The sequence below is a fragment of the Centroberyx affinis genome, unplaced genomic scaffold (genome assembly GCF_046629955.1).
Source record: "Centroberyx affinis isolate AG114_WGS23_722 - 3 ecotype Tasmania unplaced genomic scaffold, CSIRO-AGI_Caff_v1 ptg000767l_1, whole genome shotgun sequence".
Taxonomy (NCBI): domain Eukaryota; kingdom Metazoa; phylum Chordata; class Actinopteri; order Beryciformes; family Berycidae; genus Centroberyx; species Centroberyx affinis.
Window position 1 is genome coordinate 185100 of NW_027279377.1, and position 15936 is coordinate 201035.

At 44.8% G+C, this 15936-nt stretch overlaps 2 protein-coding genes across 4 annotated transcripts; one reads left to right on the plus strand and one right to left on the minus strand.

Moving 5' to 3' along the window:
• Positions 1-348: 348 nt before the first annotated feature.
• Positions 349-5651, minus strand: qrsl1 (glutaminyl-tRNA amidotransferase subunit QRSL1). The gene is made up of 11 exons (XM_071520108.1): positions 5528-5651; positions 5042-5201; positions 4861-4959; positions 4669-4765; positions 4384-4545; positions 3901-4076; positions 3604-3716; positions 3169-3361; positions 2042-2159; positions 1559-1764; positions 349-1098 (listed from the first exon to the last, which is right to left on the minus strand). Exons 1-11 carry the CDS (start codon positions 5549-5551, stop codon positions 881-883), a joined length of 1566 nt encoding a protein of 521 aa, XP_071376209.1. The 5' UTR covers positions 5552-5651; the 3' UTR covers positions 349-880.
• Positions 5652-5750: 99 nt separating this feature from the next.
• On the plus strand, positions 5751-15916 carry rtn4ip1 (reticulon 4 interacting protein 1). Of its 3 annotated transcripts, XM_071520111.1 has the most exons (10): positions 5751-6064; positions 6110-6309; positions 6951-7102; positions 8451-8519; positions 9068-9192; positions 9586-9634; positions 10253-10389; positions 10860-11043; positions 15325-15417; positions 15607-15916. In XM_071520111.1, exons 1-10 carry the CDS (start codon positions 6024-6026, stop codon positions 15733-15735), a joined length of 1179 nt encoding a protein of 392 aa, XP_071376212.1. In that variant the 5' UTR covers positions 5751-6023; the 3' UTR covers positions 15736-15916. The 3 variants fall into 3 exon arrangements, with proteins under 3 accessions (XP_071376212.1, XP_071376211.1, XP_071376213.1); XM_071520110.1 differs by having other exon boundaries at positions 5751-6309; XM_071520112.1 differs by lacking the exons at positions 5751-6064; positions 6110-6309 and adding an exon at positions 6471-6506.
• Positions 15917-15936: the final 20 nt, after the last annotated feature.

A 15936-nucleotide genomic window follows, 5' to 3' on the forward strand; every position in this document is an offset into this window, starting at 1 on the left:
ATGAAACTACATGTGAACGTGTATGAAGGAGACCTGGAAAGTCATTTGAAGCTTCTAAATTGAAAAAACAAAAAAGCAGAAGCCCTGGCAAAGTTGAAGCAAAGCATAACCATGCATATGGCATATTCTATATATCTATATATGTTTTTTCAGCTATCAGAGAACTTAAAGTGTGGAAAATCTAGATCCTGAGACAAGGGGGAAACAAGGGGAAAACCTCTCCTCGTCTCACATCACCTATTCATGTATCATATTACACTGATAGGCGCTAACAAACAGAGCACCAACTCCTGGTGAATGACTGAAAAAACAACTTGAAAACCCATCAAAAACTATTTTAATGCACCCACTGCAGCACAAAGAAACATGTGGTTCCAGAGCCTCTGAAAGGTTCTTTTTCATTCAAGAAGTAAACCATTTAGGCAGACAGCAGGTTTTCAGTGGTGAATGTGTGTGTGTGTAAAGCAGGTTCAAGAACTTCAAGGCTACACAGAAACTGATAAGACAGAGCAAAGAGAACCCTCCCTCCTCTCCAAAACAACGTCTGAACACGGACGTTTGATAAAAAAATAGAATATCAGTCACAAGATAATCTACCCGACTTCCCGGCATTTATTTAATGACATCACCCTAGGGTCACAAACACAGTAGCACATGCCATGGGTGGATGTCATCTCCTTCCAAATATGATGCATGTTTTAAAATAGTCAGTGGATGAAAGTTTGTTGTTTGTGGTCACTGTTTGTGGGCATGTCAGTGATGAAACTCCAGAAAAGGCATTTTACAGGCAATACATGTCCATCATGATTGCATCATAAGTCTAATAAGTGTGCCTGTGTTTAGTGACTTTGTCAATAGTTCCTTTAGCCTGTAGCTCTCTTCACACAGCTGAAGTCTGCTCCCTTTTGGTCACACCCGTGTCACTTCTCCTCTCGCTGGAGTCTCCATGGTCACTGATGGAGGGAAACCCAACCCTCCGCTCCATCCATTGGGCTACAGCAAGAAGCTTCCTGTCTTGGAGGGCGGGGCCTATAAGCTGTAGGCCAATGGGAAGGCCCCGGCTTGATAAAGCGGTTGGCACAGAAACGGCAGGGAGACCTACGACAACAACAAAAAAAAAAAAGGGGAGTTGAAAGAGAGTTCAAGGAAAAGCAGAGATTAGGATCTCAAGGTTATTTAAAGGTTAGTTTGGAGAGCGATAAAAGGTGGGTGAAACTTTAACTGCCCTCAAACTGAAACACCCCCCATTAAGGATCAGCTGTGTTGAGGGAAACTTTTATCTAAACTGAAATTGCAATGGGTTGACTGGAAAGTTAGGAATTTTCTCCTGGCTGATTTACAAAGTGAACATAACTTTTAAAGAACTGCCTTTGCTCACTGAAACACTCACTTCTCTATTTAATCTCATGATGACGTTTGTTCAGTGTGCCTTTGTGAATGGATGAGGGAAAAATAACATATGGGAGTGTGTGTGCGTGCGTGTGTAGTATGAGCGTATCCGTTCATACACACGTTCCCATCCTGTACACGCACGCTTAATACAGCTGTCTCTCTGTACCTGCCATGTTGACAGGCTGGGTGAAGACGTCTTCCTGGGCGCTGCGCGTTCGGTTGTCTTCCTGTGTGAAGTCGGCGTAGCGCGCCGCGTCGGCCAGAGTGGCGGGCGTCAGCAGCGCGTCCACGCCCGACCGGAACACGCGCTCGAAATCGTCCGCGATCAGCCGGCGAACCTGCTGCGCCTTCACGAAGTAGTGCTGGTAGTTCCTGGGAAAACGAGCGTCAACAGCTTATTCGACCCCCGCCGTACAATTTTATTTTTCTCTTGAATCTCGTGAAGGGCCGCCTGGCAAATAACCGAATCTGCAAGTCCTGCATATTACAGTATAAACGCCCTCACCTCTCCTCTTTGTCATGTTCCCATGACAGTAGAGATCTGACAGCAGACAAAAGGTCAAAGCAATAAAGAGACACTCAAGCTCTCAACTATTAAGTGCTTTGAATTCGGCGACAGATCGTGTGACTAGCGTGAGAAGGACCTTACTGTCTGAGCAGGAAGTAGTTCCCGGACAGGATCCGCCCTCTCACCACGTCGTTGAAGCCCTCGTGACGGGTGGAGGCGTACATGGCCTCCGTCGATCTGTCCACCTCGCTACGGTGGCCTGGCAGAGACGGGACAGAAGTCAACAAGGTCATCAGCATCATTGTCTTCTGATATTCAAACAAGCAGGCATGAGTCAAGCATCATTATAATCCTCCCAGTTTGTTTTAGTCTGTTTGGGTTAGATGATATTCCCTTGAGCCAGACCGGATCAAGTGATCCAAGAAAGACAGACTACTCTGCATCATGTTTCTCTTTGACTCATCTGCTTTCTTATGTCATTGTCATTATCCATGTTAATGTCCATTCCACTCTTTGTCCTGGCATCTATTGCATGCTCAGCCGTCCCGGTGGGGGATCCTTCTTTGACTTGGTCTCCTCCATATTTTCCTAATAAGGCAGTTGGCAGTTTTTCCTTGTATGCATTGACGGTCTAAGGCTGGTGGTGCCGGGTAGGTTAGATAGGCTGCTATGTCTTGCTAAAACTTGCTATTGGTGTCTTGTGTTTTGAATTGCTTCCTTAAGTTTGTGTTAACATCATTCTGTTGTATGACTGATTGTGGATCAGTTAGATCTACTTTGGCTCCTTCTCTGTGAAGTTGGTATAATGGTATAATTATAATTATCGAATAACAAATGAGATCATGGTCAGGACGATTGGTAGCCTCTGTCGCACTCCAGTGGTATTGTTGGTGCTAGTGCTTCTCAATATTAAAGACCACATTTCCCATAAACATGATCGTATTCTGGCGCTAAGAGTTTGCTACTTGTTCGCCTCCTCAGCGTTGCTGTGTGTGCATTTGTATTGAAGAGCAAGAAGGAGCTGATAACTGATAGTGTTTTATTCCCCCCATTGGTCTTTCACTCATTATGCCATCTGCAATTGCAAGAAGCTCTAAAAGCTTTGGCTCCATTTGCGCTGGAAGACCAGCACCCTCTTCCTGTTTATGCCATAAAGCAATCTCCCTGCCTGCCGTAAAGCAATCCAGCAGATTCCCTGCAGAATCTGACCCAGTAACACACAATGTAAACAGCTACACGCAGTACCTTTAACACAGACTGGTCCTTACCGTACTGTAGGCCGTCAAATCGGGCCATGTTAGACGCCACCTCAGCGTGGCACAGGACGTGGTAGCAGACAATGGAGTGCTGGGTGTGGGGGAGGGACACCTGCTCCACCCGCGCCCCCGCCCTCTCAAACATGTCCGCAACACGACTCCACTGTGCGAGCGTCTCCTGGGACAGCCCCGGGGCGTGGTACTCCTGACCCGCATAGAGAGATCAGACAAGCAGCTTTACAAACTGAATGTGTTTCTGCTTTATCAGACAGTGAAAAGTGGAAAGGAAACATTCAGGCATATTGGATATAACTAAACCTTAAATCTAATGTATGAAATGCTTGTGGTCTGTGAAAAAATATATTCTGCCAGACTGGGCAGGGAAATAAGGTATCCAATGTGTGCTAATAGATGGAAAATAATGATTTAATATACAGATGAGCTCACCTTAGGAATGCCTAGACAGATGTTTTTGACATCAAAGTCTTCAGGCAGCTCTGGAGGTGATGAGGGACTAGGGACTGTTGTTGAATCTCTAACATCAAGGCCTTGGAGGACGCCTGTGTGACACATTAACAAACTCCCAGGTAAACTCCACAGAACCATTGCCTAACAGTGCGGAACTGACCCGCATGCGATGTTGCATGTTTTTACCACAATCTTGTGTCACTACCCCTTGTGCTATGTAGAAAACTTGCTTGGAAATTAGGCAATGAAAAGGAGAACCTGCCACCAGTTTCCTACCCAAGACAGTGGCTGCATCGCTGACACTCCGGGTCATGATGCCTGGCACGTCCATGGAGTTGACCAGGGGGATGAGGCCGTGCCGGGACACCAGGCCGTAGGTGGGCTTCAGGGCCACGACACCGCACAGTGCTCCTGGGTTACGGGTAGAACCGCCTGTGTCCGAACCCAAAGCCCTGCCAGGAGGACACCAAGGGTTAAAGGGTTTCACTTGGGACATGGGAGACGGTTCCTAATTTGTTGTACTAACATATTATGACTTGTGCTACTGCAACATGCTATTTAATTATGCTGTAATATACATCTTATACTGCTCTTGTCACTTGGGGGGTATCAAAAGATGTCCTATGCAACATAAAACAAGTCAAAATGCCTTTGTTTTCCATTTGCAAATACATTTTTGACTGCAATCTATCAAAAATGTAAAGTTTTTTTATTCTATTTCTTTGCAACAGTTGTGGGATCTGACACTGTCTCACGTACAGGAAGCTGGTGAGTGACGCCACGGCCGCAGCGCTTCCTCCTGAACTTCCTCCAGTGACGACCCAGTCAGAGTCTGGCTCCGTCCTCATCTGGTCTCTGTAGGGAGCAGCGTAGCTCCAGGGGTTCCTCACCGGACCGAAGGCCCCGTCAGTACTGCCAGCACTGGGGAGAACAGAAACATAGGAATAACAGCTTTATAAAGCAACTTAAAATTCAAATTTGGATTTGGAACTGGATGTTACCAAAATAAATGCTGTATGTTGAGAGCTATTGTGATCTTCTTACCCCATAGCAAACTCATCCATGTTGGTCTTCCCCATGAGAACAGCCCCCTGCTCAAGGAGCTTCTGGACCACCGTAGCATTGTATGGCGGTTTGTAGTCTGTAGCAGTAGTAAGGGAACATTGTCATCATCAGTTCTAATGGTATAGATACAGTATATGGAGGGAAATATGAGACATGGTATCTTTTGCTGACCTTGGAGCATCCTGGAAGCACATGTGGTCTTGATATTCTCTGTGCAGAAGTTGTCCTTGACAGCAAAGGGGATTCCATCTAGAGGGCCTTTTGGAGCACCTGAGGAGAAGAAAACATCAAACAGTTAACACCTATGACTCTACACAAAACTGGAAACACACACACACACATATCCCCACACCTTGCAGCAGCCTGCTCTCCGCCTCTTGTGCCTGCTTCAGTGCCAGCTCTTCTGTCACGGTGATGTAAGCGTTCAGGTGCTGAGTCTTCCTGATGCGGTGCAGACATTTCCTGCACAGCTCTGTCGGTGAGATCCTTCCCTCCCTCAGTGCCAGAGACACCTGGGGAGGAGTGATGAAGCACATGAAGCTATGTCACCTTGTTTCTGCAAGGGACTCGTGCACTTTCTGACTCATGCTCATATTTTCTACTATTTTCCTTCAACTATACAGTTTCCCTGACTATACTGAAGGGAAGACAACCAGACAAGAGTAACGGACAATAACAAACATTGGTTATAGCCTGTTACGGAGGAAAATAATCATTTGTGCAAGTTATCCTAAAGCTAAAGTTAGCAACCTGGCTACAATATGAAACGCCTAACGTATTACGTAAAACAAAAACATTGGAAAAATAAGGTCGTAAAACAAGCAACCGTCGTACTAACCTCCCTTATTGTCAGGCTGAGCATATTTACAATAGTTTTCGGTGACAACCTTTCAAACTGACAGCAACCTTCGTGCAGTGTGAGGAGCACTAGTGGGCTGCCATGTTTGTTTCGCTGAGCTCGCGTCGAACATCGCGCTCAGTGATTGGACAGCTGTTGAGAAAACCGCGCTCTGATTGGTGGAGGCGCCGAGCCCTGTCCGCGACGTCACACGAGTAAGGGGCACGCTAAGGAACAGAGCTAAGTTGACTTCATTTGTTCTTCCACAGTGTGTGAAATGACTTGGAATCAGTGCATTTGTCGAGATGAATAGATCTGTTAGCATGAGATGAAAATGTTAATATTCACTTGTCATAAATCGTGATTTATATGACTTGCTCTAACGTAACTGGCTGTACAGTTCGGATTGCCCTGCTTAAAACGAGTGCAAAATGCATTACTACTGATTTCCAGGTGCAGCATTTTCTTTGACAGTTGTTAGTCTTTCGAGAGTTGAATGATGAGTTCTCTGAGACAGTTAGTGTGCAGCAGGTGGTTGTCTTATCTCAGTAAAGCACCTAGTGTAAACACATCAGTTTCTAGGCATGGCAGCCAGACAAGACTGTTCAGCACTACCCGCAGTCGCATGACTATTATGCCTGCTTGGGTCATCGATAAATATGGAGGCAATGATGTCTTGCGGTTCACTAAAAACGCCAGCTTCCCCATCATCCACTACCCCAATGAGGTCATTGTCAAAGTGCACGCAGCAGGACTGAACCCCCTCGATGTCAGTATGAGAGGTGGGTGACATATCTTGCCAGATTGTATTGAACTTACTGAAATTGTCTGCATCTTCACAGCAGAATACCATTTGCACTAGAACAAGTCATGTCTGTATTTGACAGAAACATCTTGGCATCTAAAGTCACCTTCATCCAATGCCTTGATCCCACTGTTAAGACTCATTTGGGAAACTAGGCCCTGGAAAGTATGAATGGTATGTAGCTAATATTTAAGCCTATAGGCTGACATTAAGAAAAATGCAAGAGACTTTACTGGCAATGATAAATTCATTCTGATGATAATGCCAGTGAATAGAGCAAATGGTAGCTCACTATCTAGTAATGAAGTCTGACATGTGAGCACATAGCCCAGCTTAAAAAAAAAAAAAGAATTGTGGTTTGATGTTGAAGGTCTATAATTTTCCACTGCACTGTGGTTTGGTGTTAAAGTCAAAATTAATTAAACCACTGAGATCTTTACGGAGGCAGTGGGTTAGCGTGCAGATGGACAGTATGGGGCATCAAAACCCAAATTGCATTAGCTAGATCGTATCTTATACAGTGTAAAGGCAAAATTACCAATTTCAATATACAGTTGCATCATCTCTGTCTCTATCGGCATCTCTCCTCTTTCACTTTTGCTCATCTCACCCACGCAGGTGGTTATGGTGCTGCCACACTGTCCATGAAGAGAGACCCACTGAATATCAAGCAGACGGGCAGCGAGTTCCCTCTCATCCTGGGGAGGGACGTGTCCGGGGTCGTCATGGAATGCGGCCTGGATGTGAAGTACTTCAAAGAGGGGGATGAGGTAAATGGAGGGGAGAAGGAGTGGAGAGATGTGTGCATATACACTCGGTATCCACTTTATTAGGCACGCCAAAAGCCTGCTCCCCCAGACAGTGAGTCAGGTATGAATAAAGTTTGAGTATGAAACATGCAGACAGCGTGCCGTAAACACAAAACCTCCAGCGGCAGAAGCAGTGGGCGAAAACGCCTCGTTGGTGAGAAAGGTCAGAGGAGAATGGCGTGACTTGTTCAAGTAAACCGGCAGGCCACAAGCACGCAAATGCCAAGTCGGGACAACAGTGGTGTGCAGAAGGGCATCTCAGAACATGCAGCTGGGCCTTTAAGCATCATTTGAACACCACAGAGTACCTAAACGTTGCAGCTGACCAGGTGCATCCCTGTCCTTTGTCAAATGGAAACTTCCAGCAGGATAAGGTCTCAAATTTATTTACTGTTTTTTATCACTTTGAACAGCTCTTTTTGTCTTGTTTCACGTGTACAAAAGTGTCCTTTTTATGTCCATGTTTTATGATCTTAATGATACTGATGTAAAATCCTGCGGCTTTTTCAGTATACCCTACTGCTGCAAGCATGAATTAATAAAGTCAAAGACAGGATGATGCTCCATCTTCTCAAAATGGTTCCAGGAATATGACAGTGCAGCATGAATGTGCCGCCAAAAAATCTGCTGTCTTGGAGGCCAGAGTTGTTCCTATAAGTGGATGCTGAGTGTGTATGTGTATGTAAGCATGCACTTGCACCAGGGTTTTCATAGTTTGGGATTTTTCATTTGTTTCATTCATTTTGAAAGGGAGTTTTCAATTTTTATTTCAATTTCAGTTTAGTTTTAGATAGTTTTCAGTGTGGGGTTTGGTAGTTGTAGTAGTTTTTTAGTTTTTGTCTCAGTTTACCATAATAACCTTGACTTGCACACACATATACAGGTATATGTGTGTGTGTGTGTGTGTGTGTGTGTGTGTGTGTTTGGATGAAGACCAGCTGGGCCTCTAAATGGGCCTGTCATGAAGTCATATGTCAATCTCCCACTCAGAAAAGACTTGACAGAGGGACGCTGCCTGCTTTCCGTCTCCTCTCTCCACACTTTTGTTGACTAATCTAAGCAGCACTGAAATGTAGAGCGACTCATTGTACCAGGTTGCGTAACTGCGCTGCTTTGGGCCGAAGGGCCGATACATTACTGTACAGTGAAATACAATCTCATTGTATTAGAACAATATAAACCTACTGTATGGGGAGGGAGGCTGAGAACATTTTGAAGCAGAATTATGTGCCTTCTGCCCTTTTTCTGAGTGGTTGAAGTGTTTCTGTCTTTAGTTAATGAATATTCTGTTATTGTTTGTCTCCCTCAGGTGTGGGCAGCTATCCCACCATGGAAGCAGGGCAGCTTGGCAGAGTTTGTGGTGTTGAGTGCCAATGAGGTACTGTTCAGCTGTCGGACTCCTGTAGTACATTGCTGCCTTATGGCTAATGTTGTTATGGCTTGTTTTATGTCTTCTGTAATTTGTTCAATTTAACTAGTTAGGTTAGCTCTTATCTGTGTGTGTCAAAAGTGTAATTTCATCCCCTTTCCTTGTATGTGAAAGTCAACTATCTGGGTACAAGCAGAAGTAAAGCATATCAGTTTAAGCATATCATGGTTGTTCCTAGATTTTTGCCTTCAGACTTTTAAGGGAAACCTGCAGGTCTAACTTGGCAGGGTGCTGCTGCTCACTGAAGCGCGTTAATGAAAAACCAATTCATTAGGACCATTTTACGTGAGAGCATCTCCTAAATCTGGAGTAATTGGGCGGGCAGACAGCGAGCACAGCTTGGAGCTGGCACCGAGCCGCTTTTTTCATAATGACTCGGCCGCTTTCAAACAGTGAGAGGTGTGTTTGCTTTTATGTGGGGGGCGTTTTGGGCGGGCGGCAGGGGGGGGCGCTGCTATTATTATTAACCGCTACTATTGTAATTGTGTCGAGGACAGGTGTCCCGTAAACCGAAGTCGCTGAGTCACGCGGAGGCGGCGGCCGTCCCGTACGTGGCGGCCACTGCCTGGTCGGCGCTGGTCAACACGGGTGGGCTCGCTAAGGACAACTGTGCCAAGAAACGGTGAGGGAGCAGGGATTATACAGTGCTGCACCCACACACACACACACACACACACACACACACACACGCAATATGAGGCCACCTTGTCTCCTTCCGCTTGTTATTCTTCCCCATCCATCCCAAAGAAGCTCCCTGTCTTTGATCTAGCCCATTATCCTGCTCTGCTCCCCCCTGGGCTTAGCCTCTGCTGGCCCGGCTGGTAATGAGCACTTGGAGGACATTCTCCGGCCTCCTGGCAGCGGCTCAGACTCCGCCTTTACACACCGAAGCCCCGAGTTCAACTGAAATGAATCCTATTGAGGGAGATTCAGACTGACAATACTGTAGATGACCGAATGGATACTTTTGTTGGCACATTTGCATGTCTTTTTTTTTTTTTCCTCTTCCTCGTAGGATTTTGATCCTCGGAGGATCCGGAGGAGTGGGAACATTCTCTATACAGGTACTGATGAGGAGGAGGAGGATGATGATGATGCTGGTCAAGGTAGAGGAATTAAAGTGTCACACTACAAATGAATACATATTCCCACTTGTATAAGAGCATGATGCAACCAGTGGCCATAGAAGAAACAACAGCAGTGTTTAGATAATGGAGAACACAAAGCACCAGAGGAACAATGGTGTTGTATAAATTCTGCTCCATAAAATGTGATGGGTTCTATTTAATACACCCTTATGACCCGGGGTTTCAAAGTGTTCCACCACACCTTATTGGATGACCTGAATAGCTCACATTACACAGATGCAACATTTGATCTCAATAATAAATGCTATGGGCACTTGCCTAAAACTCTGGATGACAACAAATAATATTGTTTTTGTATTTGTTATATAAAATTGTTTGAAAACCAATTGCAAAAAGTTCAGAAGTCATTTCAAGTCATCAAGAAAAGTCAATTTATTTTAAATTTTATAATATTCATACATTCCACTAATACTGATAGGAACAATCATGTCATGTTCTGTAGCCACAGTGATACAGGATATATTCATTAAATGCAGTCATGATTGAAGAGAAAATGTCTTTTGTCATTTATTTACATGATAATGTTGTGGCCAGATGCTGAAGGCGTGGGGGGCCCATGTGACTGTGACCTGCTCCCAGAATGCCGAGCAGCTGGTAAGGGGGCTGGGGGCGGACCATGTGGTGGACTACACTGCCGGACCTGTTGAGGTGCCACTCGGCGCACTGGAGAAGTGAGTGAAAAAAAACCACACACACACACATACCACACACTCTCTCTCTCTCTCTCTCTCTCTCTCTCTCTCTCTCTCTCTCTCTCTCTCTCTCTCTCTCTCTCTCTCTCTCTCTCTCTCTCTCTGTCTCACACCTCTACTCATTTTTCATTCTGGTAGGTGTTGGATTGGAGTTGGTGTGTGTGTATCAATGACTGGGAAACACAATAGCTGCAGCCTTCTCATTAGTGTGGGAAAACCAAGCCCTTCAGCCTTTCTAATGAACGTGTTCACACCCAACTTTCTGTCTCCCCACTTCATATGTCTGTCTGCCCACTCATCCTTTCCTTTCCCACTCCTACACCTCTCTTTCTCTCATTTACTTTTTCTGTTATGCTCAATCTCCCTCCGTCTCCGTGCCCTTTTGTCATCTCTGGCTGTTTGTGTGTCTCTTCTCCCCCCCCCCCCCCACCCCCCACGCTCGTCACAAGGTTTGACCTGATCCTGGATAATGTGGGCGGGGCCACGGAGCAGTGGGCGCTGGGCCTGCTCAAGCCCTGGAGCGGCGCCAAGTACATCACCCTTGTAACTCCATTCCTGCAGAACACTGACTTGCTGGGCATCGCTGACGGCATGCTGCAGACCGGCGTCACCGTGGCCACCAAGGCCCTCAAGGTAACCACGGCGATAGACCGATGTATTGGTTTGCTGATGTATTGGGCTGATATTGGCCTTTTATTAAAAATCACATATTGGCCAGTCAGTGTCATCCACCTGGAATATGATGGGTATGAAGCAGTTTGATTACATATTTATTGTAGCATTGATCACGCTGGTTCTTATGCACCATTTTGATTAAATTCCACACAAGTATGCATGAATATGTGGTTGTTATTATCATTCTTATTATTCTTATTATTCTTAGTCGTAGTCGGAAGAAGAGGAGGAGTAATATTATTGTAGGTTCCGATGGAGTTTCAGTGGAGAGTCCCATGGTCTAAATGCTGTTTCGGGCTTTTCCACCCTAACAAGAAAAAGAATTCTCAGAGAAACACTGAAAAAAACATCTTTTTTGAATTTTTGGTACAAAAATGGTCAAATCTAAAGATATTGGATATCAGCACAAAATATCAGCTATTGGCAGTGTCAGTCCAAAAATATCGGTATCAGTATTGGCCTGCAAAAACACTCAGTTCAGTTAGTTAGGTCACAGGACAGCAACAATGACTTGGCCCTTTATAACTCCTACTGGCCTGAGTAATCATAACCAGTATAAAGACGGTGCTTGAAGTGGATTCACTTTTGTTCCACGGCCCCACAGACACTCTGTTTTTCTGATGTTGCATCATGGCTCTCTTGAACAGTTGCATCTTGGTGGACGGACACAGAAACACGATGGTATACCTCTACATATGTGAGAAATAACCGATTACACAACTGATCTGTGTCGGAGTGAGCGGTGTAAAAAATATCTATTCATTTCACGTCGGATGAGAAAGGAAACTGTTCATTCTCAACACCACAGATGTGATGATACGTTGTGTTCCAGTAACTTTGACTACTGCGGCTGGTAGTGTGAACAGATTAGATTACAAAACGTTAAGGTTGTCATTGAGGCAATTTGTTTTCCATCTTAAAAACAGTTGCAACATTTATTTCATTATTTCAACATTTATTTCAACATTCAGCACACAATCATATCACATGGTAAAACTAATAAAATCAAATGCATAGTGTGCAGCAATAAAGTTTCAGGGTTTCAGTGCTTTGTTGTCAACAATCCTCAGGTGACATGCACATATCAAGATAAAGTACATACTATGAATTACATACAATATAACTCTGTGTCACTAAAGTGCATAGTATGAAGTGCACACCCCATATTGTAGCATCATATTTGACTGCAGAATAGTTAAAAACATCATGAGTTAAATCATTTAAAAGTAGTAATGATCAATGATCACTTTGGACCAGGCTACCATTTCAAATCTGAGCCAGTGTGGCCCAGATTAAATTATCCTTCCTAAACTGTCACTTCATCAATGCAGCCTATGCTCTGATATAGTCATATAAGGTAAAATATAACACCCTTTACCACGCACACACACACACACACACACACACACCCTGAGCTTGTATTCTTAACTCTGGCATCCTGTCAGCGCGGCCACAGTGACTGCAGCACATATCTCTGGTTGGTGCAGTGCATTTGCGGTGTGTGTGTGTGTGTGTGTGTGTGTGTGTGTGTGTGTGTGTCACATCTGTGCATCGCTGTCACCACCTCTGTGTTTCCACTCGACTCTCGACCACAGAATCCACAGTATGTACTTACTTCAAGGTGTCTGCCTGTGGTTCAGGGAGTGTCTTTTTCTACAGTACGCTGTTGGAAAAAACAATATTATTTCATTACTTGGGGTTTCAGCAAGTGGACAAAAAACTTCCACCTCGCCTTCCTTTTTGGTTAAGTATTTGGTTAAACTCAAAGGCAAATTTTTAGGCCTTATTTCATTAGTCAAGTTGATTATAAAAGGCACATATTGTGGCGTAATGCACTGATTCACTCAAATGCACCCCACTTGTACTTAGAGGGGGAAGTGACATAAACTTCCTTTTAATTTGCAAATGATCTCAGATGCATTTCTGCATCATGTGTATTTTAAGTCACAAGGAAATGGCAGTTGGATGGCGTGTTGCCTCCATAATTCGGCGAATTTCTGGTTGAAACAGGATGTTGGTGGCGGAAACAACTCGAGGAGGGACTGTTGTTTGAAACTTCAGACTTGCTCTGTGCATCACACAGAGCTGTCACAAATTATGGATTATTCAATTAATCACTTCCAGCCACGCAGCCCATGTTGTTTTAGGGAAGAGGAAAGGGTTTTCGGGGGCGAACGCCCAAAAATACACCGGTGTACCATGTTGCCCCTACTGCTGAAGTCATTTGCTAGAAACATGCCGATTTCCAGGAAGTCAAAGTAATATGGTTTGGATAGAAAAATATGAGAAAATACACATTTTATATAACATTTTGCCATTTATTGTTAAATGGGTGTACGGTACGATGTGGAGAATTTACCCAACCAGGTGAAAAAGTCGTATTTCATTTCATCGTGACTTTTTTCGTTTTTCATGTAAAGCTCAACTAGAAGTACTCACGAAATAGAAACGGAAGTAAGAAAAGGAGTGCGGATGGAGGGTTCTAATGGCGCGGGGCAGCCCCAGATACACTTGCCCTATTGTGTTTTTTTCTTCCCCACTAAATGCAGAGTGAGGTGACTGTCTTTAACCGAGGGGTTTGCCCCGGGGTTGAAAGAGAGAGTGATAAATATGCAGATCTTGGGGAAAGAGTTGGCCGTTTCTTACTTTCCATACTGTACGTATCATTTGAATACAGGCTTTAAACGAACAACCATCCGTGTACGGTGTCGTACTCACTAGCACCTCCTGCACAAATCTCCTCTTTCCAAGTGTAACCAGAGAGGATACTGTGTCATCTGCTGCGATGCCTTCATGGCGCCTTCTTTCCAGCACACACACACACACACACACACACACTGGACACCTGAATGGCCTACATACACCCACACCCAACTCATACACACACACACACACACACACACAAACACACACCACACCTCCAGGCGCTGAGACAACAAAGCGGACACCATTCAATTGTGGAGCGCTCAGCTGTTTTTTGTGTGTTTTTCCTTACGGTCAGAGCTTGTGCTGCAGAGACTGTAGGTACAGTCATTTCAGTAAGAAAGGGAGAGGCGCTCTCCCACTGGGAGGCTCCAGGTTACAACAGCATTGTCCTCTGCTAGCACTCATACTGTCTCTGCAATCAGATAAATTGGGAGATATCCAGACTGACACAGCAAAGATTCACACTTATTGGGAATTGAAATGGCTTGACCTTTTACAGGAAGAGAGCAACATGGGCTTGGTTGCTTTGACCCAAGATGCACAGCAAATTATCCAGTGTTAGTAAGTGTTGATTTGTCAGTGGCAATTAATTTGAGCTGACAAGTGTTGATTGGAAATGTGTTTGCTCACTCATAGAGCCGATATGAGTATCTATCTAAAGTGTTGAATGATGGGTGTGAACTTAAATAAACACTGGCGTAGTGTTGAGTTTAATCAACACCGACTGTGTAACTGTTTGGGCCCAAGACAAGCTTCTATTGGTGCCAAATGTCTTGCTTCGGTGTGTACGGGACATGGAGTATAATGTGCAGTACATGCATACATAATGTAAAGAAAGACGCATGCACAGCAGGATATTGACGAGTGAAAGCAGAAAAGAATGGGAGAGGGATGTACCGCTGTGGGTTCATAGACAGGAAGCAGCGATACACACCTCCAGCTTTCACGGCTCCTTTTTCACACACACACACACACACACACACACACACACACACACACACACATACGTTTGAAACTAAAAGGAAAACTAGAGCGCCGACAACTGGTTCAGCAGTCAAAGTGTCCTCGTTTCCAAATGGGCCTGAAGGCAACATGTTAAGTAACTCCTTTATACCTAAAACCCCTACACAGACACACACACACACACACACACACACACACACACACACACACACACACACACAAACGCAACAAAGGACGGAGACAAGTCATTTTCCCTTTTGTAGCGGCTTCCCGGGAATCCCACCCAGGCTGAATGGGGACAGAGACTGAAAGTGGGCTGTGTCCCCGTTCTTGATTATTAACTACGCCACCGGTATTTATGGTTTCATGGTGTTTTCATGGTGTGGCTAGAAAACTGCCACTCAATCTACTGCTTCATAGTGTGCATCACATAATATTGTTTTTATTTTTTGTTGAATTTTCCTTTTATTTTTCCATCTCACACACAAAGCAAATGAGACAAAGTTATGAAGTGAAGTTATCTGTTTAGTCCCTCTTCATGCCTTTTTTCACTCATCCGGTTTCTTCCAGCACCTGACTAAGGGAGTTCACTACCGCTGGGGCTTCTTCGCACCTAATGGCCCCGCACTGGACGACATAAGTGAAATGGTGGATGCGGGACAGGTAAGGCTGGTTCACATACAACTACGAAACACTCCAGATGTTTTTCACCTTCTGAAGGAAATCACATCTACCGAGCGTGGCTTCCCTCACTGAATTTGTCACTTGTGAAAGTTGGGGAGACCCGAAGCTTTCTGCCTCGACAAACCCTGTGACCTCATCCTTCTCCTCCTTTCTGTATCTGTTCCCCAGATCCGGGCAGTGGTGGAGGAGCAGTTCCCCTTCTCCCAGGTTCCCCAGGCCTTCCAGAAGGTGGAGGAGGGCCACGCCCGAGGGAAGACTGTGGTCCAGATCAGCCGAGGAGACGGAGACGACTCATAGCACTGACGCCCCTCACACAATTACTGACATCCTATGAGATTATATATGCCGGTGTGCAGAATGTGTTATAACTGTCTGCATATCTCTCTTTGAACAAGGTTTGGAAATTGATGGGGTTTTTTTCTAAAATAAATGGCAAAACTGAATTTGAGTGTGGGGTCTGAGGGTATTGCCTGATATAATCAGCTGAGGAAATAAACT